This window comes from Rana temporaria, chromosome 3 (assembly GCF_905171775.1).
Source record: "Rana temporaria chromosome 3, aRanTem1.1, whole genome shotgun sequence".
NCBI lineage: Eukaryota > Metazoa > Chordata > Amphibia > Anura > Ranidae > Rana > Rana temporaria.
The window spans coordinates 119,066,847-119,086,254 of NC_053491.1; the positions used below are offsets into that span (position 1 = coordinate 119,066,847).

The 19,408-nt window shown below is 40.7% G+C and overlaps 1 protein-coding gene across 7 annotated transcripts in view; it reads left to right on the forward strand.

Annotated features, from left to right (window-relative positions):
* LOC120931668 (collagen alpha-1(VII) chain-like) overlaps positions 1–19,408 on the forward strand; it is a 495,674-nt gene that overhangs the window by 129,440 nt on the left and 346,826 nt on the right. For all 7 annotated transcript variants that reach the window (XM_040343324.1, XM_040343325.1, XM_040343318.1 and 4 more), the window contains exons 26-31: positions 2,565–2,642; positions 3,378–3,395; positions 4,880–4,906; positions 8,088–8,159; positions 15,685–15,765; positions 18,493–18,519. In XM_040343324.1, coding sequence (XP_040199258.1) covers positions 2,565–2,642; positions 3,378–3,395; positions 4,880–4,906; positions 8,088–8,159; positions 15,685–15,765; positions 18,493–18,519 — 303 coding nt within the window. The remainder of the gene's footprint in view (positions 1–2,564; positions 2,643–3,377; positions 3,396–4,879; positions 4,907–8,087; positions 8,160–15,684; positions 15,766–18,492; positions 18,520–19,408) is intronic.

A 19,408-nucleotide genomic window follows, 5' to 3' on the forward strand; every position in this document is an offset into this window, starting at 1 on the left:
AATTAGAATTTCATATAGAATGAAATCGAATTGGAATAGAAAAGATTAGAATAGAATATATTATATTTTTTTTCTATTCTGTTCTATTGTTTTTCTATGATTTTCTTTTCTATTATTTTCTATTCTATTCTAATCTTTTCTATTGGAATTCGATTTCATTCTATACGAAAGTCGAATTTCAGAAGATGTTATATATAAATATATATATATATATATATGTATATATATAGAGATATATAAAATATTTTTTTTCTGTTCTGTGCTATTGTTTTTCTATACTATTCTTTTCTAGTATTTTCAATTCTATTTTAATCTTTTCTATTCAAATTCGATTTCATTCTATACGAATTTCGAATTTCAGGAAATGGTTATATATAGTTTTGTTTAAATGTGGTAGCATTATTTCGAATTTGATAATTTTTTTCGAATTCGGTAGATTTGTTTTCGAATACTAAATGAATCCAGAAAACGAATGTAATAAATGCAACATACTTAACTAAACAAATTTAATTAAATAACGAATCGAAACGAAACAAAACTATTTTTTTCATCCTGCACATGTCTAAAGCAAGTTGGCTTTTTTTTTAACCTATGGTTAAATAACCTATGGGGCCCACACACGATCGGTTTGGACTGATGAAAACTGTCCATCAGACCGTTGTCCTCTGGTTAACCTATCGTGTGTACGAGGCCTTACCGTCAATTTCGCAGTATTATTCGGCCGCTAGTGGGGTGCTTTTACCCCCCCCCCCGCTAGCGACCGAGAAAGGGTTGAAACCACCGCAAAGCGCCTCTGTAGAGGTGCTTTATCCGGCGGTATAGCCGCGGTGCCCATTGATTTCAATGGGCAGGAGCGGTGGAGGAACGGTATACACACCGCTCCTTCACCGCTCCAAAGATGCTGCTAGCAGAACTTTTTTTACCGTCCTGCTAGCCACCGCTCTAGTGTGAAAGCCCTTAGGGCTTTCATACTGGAGAGACAGCAGCGGCTGTTTCAGGGCGCTTTGCAGGCACTATGTTTAGCGTTATAGCGTCTGCAAATCGCCTCAGTGTGAAAGGGGTCTAAAATATATATATTTTTAGCTGTACAATAAAAAGTCACTCTTTGCTTCACCAGGAGATTATTATTATTTTGTTTATCCTATGCACCAGATTAGCTCAGTTCACTTGTAATATGAAGTGGGCAGTGCTGCAGATCTTCAGTATAGTAATCCATGAACATATGATATTTCTTTTTTTTTTCATTTTATTATGCCTGCTATTTTATGTGCTCCATGATCATATTGAGATTTCACTTTATAATACCTTTAAAACATTTATTTAGACTGGTTGGTTTTGGTTTTTAATATTTAGCGTTTTCAAATAGTGCCATAAGGTTTAAGTGTATGATCTTCAGTAATATACTTTATTATAGCCATAGGTGTGCACAGGGGGTGTGTCGGGTGTGCCTGGGTGCACCCTAATCACTATGTGCGGTGCCGATTCCCCCTATTGCATGGGCTTCCCCAGTGTTGGCCCCTCAGTGATGCTGGCTTCCCTCTTTTCCTCTCGCCCCAGCTGCTGCAGGTGTGTTTCAATATGGAGAGTGGGGGAAGGGGCTAGTAAATATGAAATTATTATAAACATACTTACTGTGTTCATTCAAAACTGAAGCATAGTAAATTGTGTTTACTATGAATGAATGAATGAATGAATGAAAAACTTATATAGCGCGACACATGCGAACTGAATCGCCTCTGGGCGCTTGATGTACCTGTCTCCTTTGATATCAAAAGAGATGAGTTTTGATCTTTTTCCTGAAGGCTAAGTGGTTTTCCTCCAACCGAACGCTGGTTGGTAAAGCGTTCCATAGTCTAGGCCCTTGGACCGCAAATCTTCTTTCTCCTTTGGACTTGTAGTTGGCTTTCGGTATCTGAAGAAGATTTTGATTGGTGGATCGCAGAACGCGATTGGGATTATGGGCTTTTATTTTTTCGCATAGATAATAGGGAGCATTCCCATGGATACATCTATGAGTTAGACAGAGTGCTTTAAAAGTGATTCTGTCTTTTACTGGCAACCAGTGAAGGGTTCTCAGTGAAGGTGAGATAGATTCCCAGGGTTTTTTCCCAGTGACAAGTCTGGCGGCCGTGTTTTGAACGACTTGCAGACGAGCCATTTGGTACTTTGGGAGTCCGAGGTAAAGGGCATTCGCATAGTCCAGTTTGGAGTTCACAATTGATCCCACTATGACTGCTATGTCTTCTTTGGGAATAAAAGGGGTCAGTCTACGTAGTAGGCGCAGCAGATGGTGAGAACCGCTGACTACAGACAGTCTATGCTTCAGTTTGTGAATGAAAAGTAAGTCGCTCAGCACAGAGCAATTTCCATTTATTACATGTTCTGTGCAGCTGAGACTGCAGAGAAAGGCATGTGTGTTTGAGCTTAGAGGTGCACACCCAAATGCAGTAGGCTGCACACACCTATGATTATAGCTGTGAAACAGAACATAGGTGAGTGATGTTACATTATGCCTTATGTACTGACATAACTGTGGAGACTTAACAGTATTTTTTTTTTTGCAGGATGTTAACCCAGAGCCAGAAAGATCAGAGACACTTCCAGAGGAACCAGTGGGACCTTGCTCATCTTCGTGTCCTAAAGTAATATTTATACTGGACAGCACATTTTTGGGGTGATCTTGGACTGTAGTTAGATGGGAATACATGATGTACACTTATCTAGGTCAGACTAATATAGAGAGAGAAGGGGTAGCAACTAGCAGGCTCTTCCAGCCCCCAGTTTACCAAAGAGGAGGTAATAGTAATTGTACCAGCAGAAATAATCACTATGTCCTCCTGATTTCTGTTGGCTGAAGTTATCTTACCTTATCTTAAGGTGTGCAGGTGAAGATCCTTATTGTACTATGACTAGAACACCTATGACACAATTTTAACTGAAACATCATCTATAGCAGGGTTTCTCAACCAGGGTTACATGGAACCCAAAGGTTCCTCCAGAGGTTGCTAGGGGTTCCTTGACCAATGAGCAATTTCTGTCTCTCAGATAAATTCCCACTAACACCATTGATTTCTTTAGTTGTAAGAGAGTAATTTTTCCCAATGACCACAAGTATAAGCAACATTCTTCCCACTGACCATCACACTGATGTATTATGAATTGTAGTTACAGTATTATTTTAGCAGGGGTTCCCTGAAAGTGGAAAGTTATTTAAAGGGTTCCTCTGTGTTAAGGTTGAGAAAGGCCTGAGCTAGAGAAACAATTTGAAGAAGCCAAATATAAATTGTTTTATCTAATTAGTTGTTACAATTAAGTAAGTCAAAATAACTTTTTTTTTAAGATCTGACTTTTAATACAACAACATTTTGTTTTTCCAGGGTCTAAAGGGAGAAAAGGTAAGAAACAACTGGAGTTTTGTGATTAGTTGAAATGCATACATTTATAAAAATGTATTAACCACTTGCCTACCGAGGACGTCATATGACGTCCTCGGCTTTGTGCAGTGATATCTGAATGATGCCTGTAGCTACAGCCGGTGATTTTTTGCACAATAAGTACGATCAAATCGGCAGTTCCGCTGCTTGATCGTTCTTATAGGCAGCGGGAGGGGACGTTCCCCTCCCGCCGCTATCCGGTGCTTCTCTGGGCTGGCTGGGAAGCATAGAGATGACTGGTGAACAAATGGTCACCAGTCATCTCTATGACCGTCGGAGGCGGAAGTAAACAAAGCCGCAATCACGGCTGTCGGCATGAGATCGGTGAATTTTTTTTCACAATCTCATGCTTGTAAGCCTGGAGGAGAGATGTGGGGTCTTATTGACCCCACATCTCTCAATAAAGAGGACCTGTCACACTGATTCCTATTACAAGGGATGTTTATATTCCTTGTAATAGGAATAAAAGTGATCAAAAAAAAAATGTAAAAAAAAAGTGTAAACATAAAAAAATGAAGTAAAAAATAAATAAATATATATATATATTTTAAAACGCCCCTGTCCCCGTTAGCTCGCACTCAGAAGTGAACACGCATGTAAGTCCCACCCACATATGTAAACGCCGTTCAAACCCCACATGTGAGGTATCGTCATGTGCGTTAGAGCATGTGCAATAATTCTAGCACTAGACCTCCTCTGTAACTCAAAAATAGTAACCTGTAAAAAAAAATTAAGGCGTCGCCTATGGAGATTTTTAAGTACCAAAGTTTGGCGCCATTCCATGAGTGTGCGCAATTTTAAACCGTGACATGTTAGGTATCTTTTTACTCGGCGTAACATCATCTTTCACATTATCCAAAAAAATTGGGCTAACTTTACTGTTTTTTTTTTTTTAAATCATGAAACCGTTTTTTTTCCCCAAAAAAGGCGTTTGAAAAATGATTGCGCAAATACCGTGCAAGAAAAAAAGTTGCAATGACTGCCATTTTATTCCCTAGGGTGTCTGCAAAAAAAAATATATACTGTTTGGGGGTTCTGATTAATTTTCTAGCAACAAAAATTTCATTATTACATGAAGGAGAGAAGTGCCAAAATAGGCCTGGTGGACAAGTGGTTAAAAAACATTTCTGTATTATCATGCCATCACAAATGTTTTAAGATTCTTTACTATTGGACTTTCAGTGGGCTTGTATTTCTGAGATACATTCTGCATGGGTTACTTACATTCATTGTGAATCAAGAATATGTGTGTGAGTGCTGGCTGGAAGGTGAAACGTGTTGGCAGCATTGCCTGGCAGGGATCCATGCTGAGATTGCCATTCATTATCATACAGCAGGTCTTGACTTAATGTACAGCTTCTGGGACACCCAGTCACTCTCTACCATTACCTACATTCATATTAGTTGTTATAAAACCTTTATACTTCTATGTTTACTTTCTGCAGGGTGAAACAGGACCCCCAGGACAATCTGTGAGTTTAATGCTTATGTAAAATTAAAAAAATGTTGTTAAAAAATGGATATACTATATGATCAAGAACATACCTATAGCCATATCAGAGCACATGACTGCTATGGGATCTTTTTTAGAGAGCAAAAAAGTGTGGGACTTTAAATGAGACACCCTAGATAAGTATCTCCATCCCTAATCAATTTAATAACAAAAAGGAGGAGGTTCGGGACTTTGAATGAGGCACATAAGTGGAACAATGGATCAGTTTGAAAAAAAGCAAGTTTAATACAGGTTATACAAATATCTTGGCCAGCAGGCTCCATATAAAGATATAAGTTAACATCAAATATAAAATATGAATAATCGCTAAATCACATCATATATGATAACGTAATGCATCGAGGATGGCCTATAGATTTAAATGGCCCGTTGGCTCGACGCGTTTCGTTGACTATATCGCCACATCAGGAGCAATGCATATAATCTGAAAAAATATATTATATGTGTATGAGGGCCAGTAAAATGTATTTAAGATTCTCCAATTGGGGTAAAATAGAATATAAGGGGGAAGAAAACGAATAAGGATATGGAGGAAGGAGATAATCCTGCCTCGTACTTACACATTAAAGCACTCAATGTGCTGGTGGCGCCATACCGGCGGAAACCACCCTGCATCCCGCCCGGGAGCTGAGGGGACGATAAGCGCCAAGGAAACTGGACCCCAGCATTGAACCTCCAACGGGATGGTAAAGCCCACACTGGCACTGTAGATGATGCTGGGAGGTGGCATTGGAAGTGTCTAGGGAAATATGAGGGAAGAAAGTGTAGGGAAAGTAAGAAGTATGCAATTATATAAGCTCGGGGTGATGAGCATTGTAATGTTAGGTGAACTAAAAGTGGGATAATACTGTATTCAACATATCTGGGAGTATAAATGAAGGTGAGGGGGGATATTAAAGTGTAGAATGAAGGCATGTGTTATGTGATGAGCACATGGATATGGTGTATGTGTAGAGAGGTGAGTGGTTAAAATAATTATAAAGAAGGAGCCACTATCTCCAAATAAGATACAAAGACATTACCTGATATGTGTCAAAACCATACTCCAAGTGGTGAGGTGTAGTGGGGAACCCGGCATCAGCAGCCAGCGGACAGTGAGGATGCTCAGACCACGTGGGGAGCTATGAGGGATCCCAAGTCCTGATGAGGCGATATAGTCGCCGAAACGCGTCGAACCAACAACCCATTTTAATCTATAGGCCATCCTAGATGCATTACGTTATCATATATGATGTGATTTAGCTATTTTTTATATTTTATATTTGATGTTAACTTATACCGTATCTTTATATGGAGCCTGCTGGCCAAGATATTTGTATAACCTGTATTAAACTTGCTTTTTTCAAACTGATCCATTGTTCCACTTATGTGCCTCATTCAAAGTCCCGAACCTCCTCCTTTTTGCTATGGGAACTGTTTTTAACAATAAATTCAGTTATTTGTTAAGAATAGAGATTTCTTAACAGCTGTCTGTTCTTAACAACCAATCAACAAACAGTAGTACACAGCATTTCTGCTCTAGAAATATAAAAGACAGATCAAATCAAAACTGAATTAGAATGTAATTTTAGAATTATGATTTGTTTACATTAAAATGTATCTAAAATCAAATTCATTTTTTATAAGGTAAACAAGGGTTAGAATCTCTGTTATATTTATTTGCTGTCTGTGGTCATTGCTGGTGAGCTTCCCCCTCTCTATATGTCCTGGGGATTATTGTCAACAGGACTGTGCATGTTTGAGTTGTCACTGTAATATGAAAGGATGATAGATCTTTTGATGTTTTGGTGACAACAGTCCTCATTTTGAGAGATCTTGTGTTACTTCCTGTTGCGTCTTAGTACATCTTTTTGATAATCATATGGTTTTTGTCTTTTCATTGCTTTTGTGAATTAGGATTATTGATTGAATATTTTAATTTTGTGAGTAAACTTTGATATTTGCTGTGCAGTAATTTGTTGCAGGGGTGGTTATAATCTATCTTTGGTTGGTTCTCTATGATTAAGCCCAGTGTGGTTAAAACATGTCAAAGGGGTGTGACTGATGGGTGGTGATTTAAGCTGAAACCTGTCTTTGATTGACTTCACACTGGAGTTGAATACAGTGTGTGGTGACACTTGCATGCTACAGTATCTTGTATTATATTGTATTTTAGAGCAAGATGTGCTCTGTCTCTGCCAGCACCTAAATGCAGAAATGCAAATCTGGGACACTGATACTGCAGGCTTGGAGTGGCACTGATCTGTAATAGTATTTACTTTTTTGGTTGTTGGCAAAAATAGCTTGTCTGGGACTTTAAAAAAAAAATGGTAAGACAAGGGCATAATGAGCTAGTATGTATTGCAACTTTAAAGTGGTTGTATACCCCTTTTGTAAGTTTTTACCTACAGATAAGCTTATAATAGTTTCCACCTAAAAAAAATAAAATAAAAGTCAGCAGCTACAAATACTGCAGCTGCTGAGTTTTAAAATAAGGACACTTACCTGTCCAGTGTGCCCACAATGTTCTCACTCGAAGCCGATCCGTCCCTTGGCTCCGGGTGTTGAAGCCGGCATCTTAAGTAAGGGCATCAGGAAGTGAAGCCTTGCTGCTTCACAGCCTAATTTCCTACTGCGCATGCGCGAGACGCGCTGCACGTTCTGAGTGTTCCCTGCTGTCTCCCAGAAGACAACGGGGGGTTGTGATGGAGGGGCTGGATATGGCGTAGATCGCCGCGGATACTGCAGCGATCTTGTGCCAGAAGTGGGAGCAAATACCTGTATTTGACAGACATCTGCCCCCCCCTCATTCCTGGAAGGTGCCAAATGTGACACTGGAGGGGGGGAATCTGGACAGCGGAAGTTCAATTTTTGGGTGCAACTCAGCATTTAAGTATTTGCAAACAGCCCTGCTCATGTAATTTAAGAATTACTTTGTGCCTTTGGTGTACTTATGCACCACAAACATCATTTGTTCAAAGTCTGTAATTACTGCTTATATTTGAAAGTAACAGTTTATATCTTTTCTATGTTCATACTGATTATCCTCTGATATGAATCTTGACTTTTTTCAAATTGTATAAAAAATATAGACAGTTTTATTAACCATGCAAATACAAAATACAATTCCTTTCTTTTATACAATATTCTATCTTCATTAGACATTCACAGGTTTACAGACTGGCGGCTTTGATCTCCTTAACATAAATTCCAAAGGAGAGAAAGGAGAACGGGTAAGAACAAATGAAAACGCTTTTTAAGGCATTTAGAATGCAATATTATTACCCACATTGCTATACTAATATAAATAATACATACCATACATCATATTATCTGTTTGAGGAGTACAGATTTTGAAGGTCCATTCTGGTGAATTGATATAGGAGGAATAATACACTTACTGTAGGTGTATGTTTATTAAACTGAGAAGTTTTCTCTCAGTTCAGTTCTCAGCAGTTCTCATAGGAAAATGATCTCCTCTGCAGCCTGTTTATGAAGCTGAGAACTTCTGTTCTCAGAAGGAGAACAGAGGAGAAATGTTCCCTCTGAAAATGGCTGAGATCTTAGTAGAAGGGGTGCGCTGCCTGTAATCTCGTGAGATATTGTAACAGTGCAGCAGAGTTTAAAAAGTGAAACCAAAGATAAAAAGAACATGTAATTACATGCACTGTGTGTAGATGTGTGTGTGTATATATATATATATATATATATATATATATATATATATATATATATATATTGTAGAAGTATACTGTAGATACTGTAGATGTATAAGTATATACGGTACATACTTATACAGTATATATATATATATACTGTAGATGTATAAGTATATACGGTACATACTTATATATATATATATAATATATATATCATATTTATCGGCGTATAACGCACACTTTTTCCCCCTAAAAATCAAGGCAAAATCGTGGGTGCACGATATACGCCGATACCCGCTTTCCCGCACCGAGTTTAAACACTGCGCCGGCATATACCGAGCACAGTACACTCGTGTATAGTTGGGCAGGGTCGGCTCCTCTCGCGCTCACGTACTGGACGTACAGGACGTCCAGGATGTGAGCGCGAGAGTAGCCAAGCCTGCCTGACTATACACAAGTGTACTGCGCTCGGTATATGCTGGCGCAGTGTTCAAACTCGGCGCGGGAAAGCAGGGATCGAGCGGGGAGGACACCGCAGAAGGACGCCGGACCCGACAAAGAGGACACCCGAAGCCACAGACGGACACCGACTTATGTAAACAATGTAAAATACGACGGCTGTTCCGTCGTCCATACCTTTGCATGGGATGCGCCTCCTATAGGTGGAATAACTTTACGCCGGACGTACGCCCAGGCTCCGACTGCGTAGGAAACTTATGTCGGTCGGATGAAGCCACAATTCAGGCGTATCTAGCTTTAAGAATCAGGCGCATAGATACGACGGCGCATTTGTGCACTTTTGCGGCGTATATAAAGATACGTCGGCGTAAGTGCTTTAAGAATCCGGGCCATATTATTTATAATAATGCTTAACCCACTGGTGCTGACATATAGGAAGAAATACGTTGTCTTCCTGTAATCACATCAGCTTCTCTCCCAGATTCTCCACCTCTGAGCTGGAGAATCTGAGAGGGAGATATTTCAGTGCAATGGCCAGTAAGATCTTCAGATCTCACTGTCGTAAACTGGTCGTTGACAGAATGGTTGTGTACAGGCATACCCCACTTTTAAGTACACAATGGGGTTTATTTACTAAAGCTTGAAAGAGCAAAATCAGGCTCAATTCTGCACAGAAACCAAATGAGCTTCCAGCTTTTATTACCAGGATTAATCGAATAATCTGGGGTTAGAAGCTCATTGGTTTCTATACAGAAGTGAGCCTGATTTTGCGCTTTCAAGCATTAGTAAATAAACCTCATTGTGTACTTAAAAGTGGGGTATGCCTGTACTGTGATGAGAAGCCATGTTCCCGGCTCCTCATCTCAGCTACATAAACTGGTATACACAAGAGCTCAGCCGTGATCCTGAGGATCACAGCTTTTCTCTGTTTCATAAACAGTCACCGTAGGGGTCTATTTATGATTTTTTTAACACAAGAAACCTACATGTTAGGATGCATGTGAAATATAAATTGTGGTTTATTACAATCAAATTGGCTTTTTTTTAATGTTTTTTTTTTTTTGTGAAATACCAATTAGAAGTATGTATTAAAGTACAATTGTATAATTTGACCATATGGTCTGAAATTTGTACTTGCCATCGCAAAAGCTCCACCCCTGATTAAGGGATTTAGCAGATTACATGTTTTTCTTGGGGTGCTAATGGTCACTCCCTGAACCACAAAGCTTGGTTATATTTGGTTTATATGGACAGACAGCTCAAAGTTGGCGTGGAATATCTTGATAAACTACAGCAAGGGGTGCATTATTCTCAGTATTATAAGCTGCCAGCTCACATTGATTCTGTTTCTTTGATTCAATTGTAATGCCATTTATATGTGTTCATAATGCCTGAGACCTGCATTATAAGCACAAGCAGGCTTTTGAAAATGTACTGTGATTATTTACTTACAATTAGATAGTTCTCTTGGTTCTGCAGGTACTAAAATAGAAAAATACCATCTCAAGATAAAATTGTCACAATACATAACACCTTTATAATCACCATTTTCAATCAGTTAAATATGAAAAACTTACTAAATTGCAATATAAAATCTTGTTTCTAATTACCATGACAGTGTATGTATACTAAAGTCAAACTTTACCATTATTTGATTGTGCAGTACCAGACTGGCATGCAATAACTTGTTCTAGTTATTTAGTTTCCTAAGTTTAAGCCTTATTTTATGTTGACAGAACTATTTTAGCTTTCTCGACTTACCTTTTCTCACAATTGTCTATGTTTATTTGTATTGTTTATGTTGAGTTCAAGACAGCTTTATAGATCTTTTTTGTTTTATGTTCACACATTTTCTTTTATCATATTAATTAAGGAATGAATGCATACGATTCATTGCTTTGCAGCATGTTTTTTAACATATATGCCAAATTTCAAAGGGTTCTGCTCAAGCTTGCCTGCATACAATTTTTAAAGGTTTCCTAGAAATCATTTACAGTAGAGGGGTTTGCAAAATACCTACCAGTTTAGCAATGAGATAGAGAAATGTGTTAATGGCTAGTTAACAGATTCAAAATGTTCCCTTAACACAAATGGTTTGCTGTTTGATGAATATTCGATATATACACTGTATAAACTGAAATACATCATGAATGTATGGATTGTAGAATCTTTGAAACAGCACTTAGTTTAGCACTGGCATGTACAGTTGTGCTCAGTTGTGCTCATAAGTTTACATACCCTGGCAGAAGTTATGATTTCTTGGCCATTTTTCAGAGAATATGAATGATAACACAAAAACTTTTCTTTCACTCATGGTTAGTGTTTGGCTGAAGCCATTTATTATCAATCAACTGTGTTTACTCTTTTTAAATCATAATGGCAACAGAAACTACCCAAATGATCCTGATCAAACGTTTAGATACCCCAGTTTTTAATACCGTGTATTGCCCCCTTTAACATCAATGACAGCTTGAAGTCTTTTGTGGTATTTGTGGATAAGGCTCTTTATCTTAGATGGTAAAGCTTCCCATTCCTCTTGGCAAAAAGCCTCCAGTTCCTGTAAATTATTGGGTTGTCTTGCATGAACTGCATGCTTGAGATCTCCCCTTGATCTCCCCAATGATATTGAGGAGACTGAGATGGCCAGAACCTTCACTTTATTCTGTTGTAGCCAATGACAGGTCAACTTGGCCTTGTGTTTTGGATCATTGTCATGTTGGAATGTCCAAGTACAGTAGGTGTTTGTGATATTGTGTTTTTAGCACGACAGCATCGCGCTGATTCTCGGCGACATGGTGCCGAGATCTCGCCGACATCTCACACTCACTGGAATAGTGACAGCACATCCCAGCAAGCGCGTCATAGAAGCGACGGGAGATCCGACTTGGATTCCCGCCAATTCTACACGTTTGCGGCGTTTGTTATGAATCCTGAGGGGGAAGTCCCCGCCGGATTTTAAATAAAAATCCGGCATGGGTTCCCCCTCAGGAGCATACCGGGCCCTTAGGTCTGTTATGGGTTGTAAGGAGAGCCCCCCTACGCCGAAAAAACGGCGTAGGGGGTCCCCCTACAATCCATACCAGACCCGTATCCAAAGCACGCTACCCGGCCAGCCAGGAAGGGAGTGGGGACGAGCGAGCGCCCCCCCTCCTGAGCCGTACCAGGCTGCATGCCCTCAACATGGGGGGGTTGGGTGCTCTGGGGCAGGGGGGCGCACTGCGGCCCCCCCACCTCAGAGCACCCTGTCCCCATGTTGATGAGGACAGGGCCCCTTCCCGACAACCCTGGCCGTTGGTTGTCGGGGTATGCGGGCGGGAGACTTATCGGAATCTGGGAGCCCCCTTTAATAAGGGGGCCCCCAGATACCGGCCCCCCACCCTAAGTGAATGAGTATGGGGTACATCGTACCCCTACCCATTCACCTGCAAGAAAAGTGGTAAAAACACAAATAAACCACACAGGGTATTAAAATATTTTATTAGTCTGCTCCGGAGGCCCCCCTGTCTTCTTTATTAGCTCTGTTTACCAGGGGGGGCTTCTTCTTCCGATTTCCGGGGGTCTTCACCGCTCTTCTGTGACGTCTTCTCCGCTCCGGGGGTCTTCTCAGCTCTTCTGTGACGTCTTCTCCGCTTCGGGGGTCTTCTCAGCTCTGGGGGGTCTTCTTCTATATTCGCCGCTCTCCGCTCTTGACTCGGCGCACCCCGGTTCTTCCTCCCGCTGTCCGGTTCCTTCTCCTTCAGGGCTGGCCGCCGCTATACTGGCGGCGGTCAGTCTGCTCTTCTGTAACGTCATCTTCTTCTCTTCTCGTCTTCCGTCTTCTCCAGATGTTGACACGCCGGCCGGCTCTTCTCGCTGCAATGACGTGTGCCCGGCTTGCGTCGGATTTATATAGGCCTCACAGTCCCATCATGCTCTGTACCTACCCATGTGATACCTACCACGTGGTAGGTATCACATGGGTAGGTACAGAGCATGATGGGACTGTGAGGCCTATATAGGTCCGATGCAAGGCGCGCATCCGTCATTTCAGCGAGAAGAGCCGGCGTGTCAACATCTGGAGAAGTGAAGAAGATGACGTCACAGCCCGGAAGAAGAAGAATACTTCACAGCACGGAAGAAGAAGATAGACGTTCAGCGCTGAAGGAGAAGGCACCGGACAGCTGGAGGAAGAACCGGGGTGCGCCGAGTCAACAGCGGAGAGCGGCGAACATAGAAGGAGACCCCCGGAGAGTTGAGAAGACCCCCCGGATAGCGGAGAAGACCGTCGGGATAGCGGAAGAAGAAGCCCCCCCGCCGAAGACGCCGGAGGAAACCCGCTGGGTGGTGGGGGCTTTTTTAAAAGCGACTCCCCCCGGCGGTGGAAGAGAACCAGACGGCGGCCCCCACCCACCCGAAGACGTCAAAGAAGAAGCCCCCCCTGGTAAACAGAGCTAATAAAGAAGACAGGGGGGGCCTCCGGAGCAGACTAATAAAATATTTTAATACCCTGTGTGGTTTATTTGTGTTTTTACCACTTTTCTTGCAGGTGAATGGGTAGGGGTACGATGTACCCCATACTCATTCACTTAGGGTGGGGGGCCGGTATCTGGGGGCCCCCTTATTAAAGGGGGCTCCCAGATTCCGATAAGCCTCCCGCCCGCATACCCCGACAACCAACGGCCAGGGTTGTCGGGAAGGGGCCCTGTCCTCATCAACATGGGGACAGGGTGCTCTGAGGTGGGGGGGCCGCAGTGCGCCCCCCTGCCCCAGAGCACCCAACCCCCCATGTTGAGGGCATGCAGCCTGGTACGGCTCAGGAGGGGGGGGGGGCGCTCGCTCGTCCCCACTCCCTTCCTGGCCGGCCGGGTAGCGTGCTTTGGATACGGGTCTGGTATGGATTGTAGGGGGACCCCCTACGCCGTTTTTTTCAGCGTAGGGGGGGCTCTCCTTACAACCCATAACAGACCTAAGGGCCCGGTATGCTCCTGAGGGGGGAACCCATGCCGGATTTTTATTTAAAATCCGGCGGGGACTTCCCCCTCAGGATTCATAACAAACGCAGCACACGTGTAGATTCGGCGGGAATCCAAGTCTGATCTCCCATCGCTTCTATGCTGGCTCTGTCTCCATCGCGGCAAGCCAGCTCGGCGCTGGCTCCCGCGATGGGGCTCGTAGGTGGTCAATCTCGCCGAGAAAGGGAGCGAGATTGACACAATATCGAGTTCACCTACTGTACGTCCCATGTGCAGCTTCCTGGTTGATGAATGCACCTCCAGTATTTTTTGATAACATACTGCATTCATCTTGCCATCAATTTTGACCAAATTTCCTGTGCCTTTGTAGCTCACACCTCCCCAAAACATCAGCGATCCCCCTGCCTGTTTCACAGTGGGAATGGTGTAACTTTCATCATAGGCCTTGTTGACTCCTCTCCAAATGTAGCATTTATGGTTGTGACCAAAAAGCTAAATTTTTGTCTCATCACTCCAAATGACTTTGTGTCAGAAGGTTTGAGGCTTGTCTCTGTGCTGTCTGGCACATTGTAAGTGGGATCATTTGTGACATTTATGTAGTAATGGCTTTCTTCTGGCGACTCGACCATGCAGCCCATTTTTCTTCAAGTGCTTCCATATTGTGCATCTTGAAACTGCCACACCACATGTTTTTAGAGAGTCCTGTATTTCACCTGAAGGTATTTGTGGGTTTTTATTTGCATCCTGAACAATTTTCCTGGCAGTTGTGGCTGAAATTTTCATTTGTCTAACCTGAATGTGGTTTGGTTTCAACAGAACCCCTAATTTTCCACTTGTTGATTAGAGTTTGCACACTGCTGATTGGCATTCTCAATTCCTTGGAATATCTTTTTATATCCCTTTCCTGTTTTATACAGTTCAACTACCTTTTCCGGCAGATCCTTTGACAATTATTTTGCTTTCCCCATGACTCCGAATCCAGAAATGTCAGTGCAGCACTGGATGAAAGATGCAAGGGTCTGTCAGGAGTCCAAAAACTCCTAGACCTTTTCTACAAACACACACTAATTACAAGCAAACAGATCACAGGTGAGGGTGGTTACCTTTAATAGCCATTCAAACCCCTTTGTGTCAACTTGTGTTCATGTTATCAGACCAAAATCACCCGGGTATGTAAACATTTGATCAGGGTGGTTTCTGTTGCCATTATGATTTAAAAAGAGTAAACACAGTTAATTGATAATAAATGGCTTCAGCCAAACACTAACCATTCGTGAAGGGAAATGTTTTTGTGTTATCCATATTCTCTGAAAAATGGTCAGGAAATCATAATTTCTGCCAGGGTATGTAAACTTATGAGCACAACTGTATAAAAACATATACACATACTTCCATGTTACTTCTGAATTAATATTATGTCTTACTTGTCTACTCCTCTATCTCCCTTGAATAGAGGGCTGTCTCTGAGATATTTATGTGGAACATAATGCTAAGGAAGATTGACAATGGGGGCAAAGAATCTGTAATTTAGAGGCTACAGTCATATACATTTGTTCTACAAGTGATCATTTGAGAAAATGTTGTTCATCATTATAATTGTAGAAATTGTCCAACAACAGCAATATATATGTTTGTCATTCCTTTTTATTTATTATGTGCCATATTGTAATAGTATAATATCTTTTTAGGGTTTGCCTGGGCAAGATGGTGTTCCTGGCCTTCCAGGGCGCCCTGGTCGAACGGGTCCCCCAGGTCCTCCCGGCCTAATGGTAAATGATAAGCCAAGCGCTGTAATTTTTAAGATCATTCAACCTATGCATACATAAAGTTCTAATTTAGACACATAGGGGTTGATTTACTAAGTGCAAAATCTGGTGCAGCTCTGCATAGAAACCAATCAGCTTTTATTTTTTTTGTCAAAACTGAATTGAACAAGCTGAAGTTAGAAGCTTCTTGGCTAGTGGCTACCATGCACAGCTGTACCAGATTTTGCACTTTCCAGTTTTAGTAAATCAATCCCAATGCGTTTTCCTTAAAGCTAAACTCTGAACATTCTGTCAGTACACATTTGTGATTCATACACCTCCACTTTACCAAACAGCGCAGCCAGGAAAGTGACATCACTTTCTCTGGTATAGTGGAGAGATGTCACACTAGTTAGTCATTAATTCTGCTCTCTTATCTTGTCAGTATGATCCCTGTCATTTTGTGTACATACAGCACACCTGATTGCAACTAATGCCTCCCTCTCTCCCAGTCTGCTGTACCCCTGGTGCTGTAGGGGGGTGATATCAACACATATTTAAGTACTTTTTCTAGTTATATCATCAACATTGTAATAGCAATATAGATGGTAGGTATTTTTGACAATCCAATATAAGCTTACTTGAAAACTCCTCTATGTTGTGAGTGCTGCCTGTCTGCTGGCCAGTAGATATCTATTTACACAACTTCCTGGATTCCCTACATGCTTACAACTTCTCCCCTGCTTTTTCTTTGGTTTACTTTTAATTTCTAAGGACTAAATTTGTACCTTGATGCCTGCAAGCAGTGATGATGTCAGATGTGCTGTGTTTTCTTTACTGGCTGTGCCCCTGAAACTTTTCCTCTTCAGTAGACATGTGCACTGGCAAAAAATGTGTTCGATTTCACTTCATTTTTTTTTCCGTGTTATTCGTTATGATCGCAATTCGTAAATTCAAAAATTCATAAATTCAAAAATTGGTAAGAAAGTACAAAAGAATATCTAACTAATTAATAATAGCTAACTATTCAATTATAGGTATTGGAATTTCCTTTCAAATTTGGCTGCTAGTGAACGTAACGAATACAATTTATTAAAGTTACGAATTATCTGAAATAATGAATGCCGCATCTAAACAAATGCAACAGAACAAATTAATAATAAATATTAATAAAACATTTTTATTATTATTATTTATTTATTATTAGTTTGTTACATTCTATTCGTTTAGATATGACATTAGTTATTTCGGATAATTCGTAACTTTGGATAAATTCGTATTTGTTATGTTCACTAACAGACAAATTTGAAAGGAAATGCCAATACCTATAATTTAATACTTAGTAATAGTTATTATTAGTTATTATTTCAGATTTTCGAATTTAGGAATTTTCAAATTTACAAATTTACGAATTTTCAAATATTAAAATTAGATTTTTTTTATTATTTTTTTATTATTTAAAAAATGAATTTGTAACTAAATGAATTGCACGTGTCTACTCTTCAGCACCTTCTGTAGTTCAGACAGCAGGCTCTATGAAATGTGTGACATAGCAATGCATATTCACAAGGCTGTACCCAAACAAAATTGACGTCCTTTTTTTCCCCACAAATATAGCTTTCTTTTGGTGGTATATTATCATCTCTGCGATTTAATTTTTTGCTCTATAAACGGAAAAAGAGTGACAATTTAAAAAAAACACAATATTTTGTACTTTTTGCTACAATAAATATACCCATTTTATTTTTATCAGTTTAGGCCGATATGTATTCTTCTACATATTTTTGTTAATATAAATCACAATAAGCGTATATTGATTGGTTTGCTCAAAATTTATAGTGTCTACTAAATAGGGGAGAGAGTTATAGCATTTTTTATTGTTGTTATTTTTTTACTAGTAATGGCAGCGATCTGCGATTTTTATCAGGACTGCGACATTATGGCGAACATTATGGCAAACACATTGGATACTTTGGCACATTTTTGGGACCATTGGCATTTATACAGTGATCGGTGCTATAAAAATGCACTGACTACTATAAAAATGTCACTGGAAAGGAAGGGGTTAACACTAGAGGGCGATCAAGGGGTTAATTGTGTTCCCTAGGTGTGTTTTTAGGAACTCAAAATCTACCTTTCCTCATAGAACAGAACAGGGATTTATTTGTGTGTTTAGACACACGTCCCTGTTCTGCATCTCATGCCCACGATCACTTGCGACCGCCGATCATGAGCATCGGCGCTTTCTAGCCTGCTTAAAGCGACTGACGTACAGCTATGACGGTTCGCGCAGCGGAGCCAACCAGTATAACTGCGGCAGCTGGTCCATAAGCGGTTAAAGAGAGTCAATTAAAAGACTATTTGTTTTAAAATCCAGTTTCCATGGCACTGAACCTTTTTTATTTATTTATTTTTTCATGCCATTTGCCCGACTGCTTTTTCCTGATGTAACTAGGTGATGCAGCAATGAGTTGATGGTGCTTTGCTGATCTGTGGAGGCATAATCCTGTCCTCACCTGACATAACAAGTTTGAAGCTTCACCATTTTTTTAGCATTTCTCTATAATGATACAGTAGGAGCATTAACATGATGTGTTTAACTGATAGCCTATATTCACTTGTTGCATACTGTATACGGTTACAAATTACGTATTACATTATGTTTTTACTATTGTGACTATCCTGTGTGAAACATAAATTATGACTGTAATGCATAGATGATATATTTACTGAACATATGTTGAATTACAGGGTCATAAGGGCTTTCAAGGTGACAGGGTAAGAAACTGTACCTTTAAATATATATGTTTGATATTTTGTGTAAATGTTTAAAGCACTACTAAACCCACAACAGTAATATCAGTCTGTATAAGCAGTAAAGCATGCGTGTTGTACTCATTGTGGAACCTTAGGGGTTAATCCTCTGCATTTTGTAAAAAGGCTGTTTGATCCTGTCTTCTCTGATTCCACTTCATTCTTTTGCTGTCCCCAATCCATCTGCTAATCGTACAGAGCCTTGGACACACTTTGCACATGCTAAGTTTTGTGTGTATTGCTAGAGAGTTTTTTGTTTTGTTTGGGGAGGGTGCATGTGATCAGCACAGTGCCAATCAGCATTGTCCAGCCAGAAGGTCAGGGGTCATGCACCCTCGTGAGGCAGTCAGAAGAGAATGAAAACCCCCCTACAAGCTTTAACAAGTGCCCGACGGGACACTGATAGAAGTTATAAGACTGCTATATACTGCTGATGAGAAAAGGTATTTAGTAGAGTTGAGCGGACACCTGGATGTTCGGGTTCGGCCGAACTTCAGAAAAAAGTCTGGGTTCGGGACCCGAACTTGACCAGAACTTGACCCCGAACCCGAACCCCATTGAAGTCAATGGGAACCCGAACTTTTCAGTACAAAAATGTCTCTAAAACACTAAGGGAACGGGCTAGAGGGCTGCAAATGGCAGCAAAATGTCGATAAGAGCATGGCAAGTATTCTGAAAATTAATGTGGATAGGGAAATAACTTAAAATAACATAACAAATAAAAAATAAAAAAATAATAATCTTGACCTAGGAGGAGGAGGTCCATATGGAGTAGGAGATTGAGGTGGAGGTGGATGTGGCGGTGTAGGTGGAAACGGCGGTGGAGGAGGAGGAGGTAGCCAACACAGCAGGT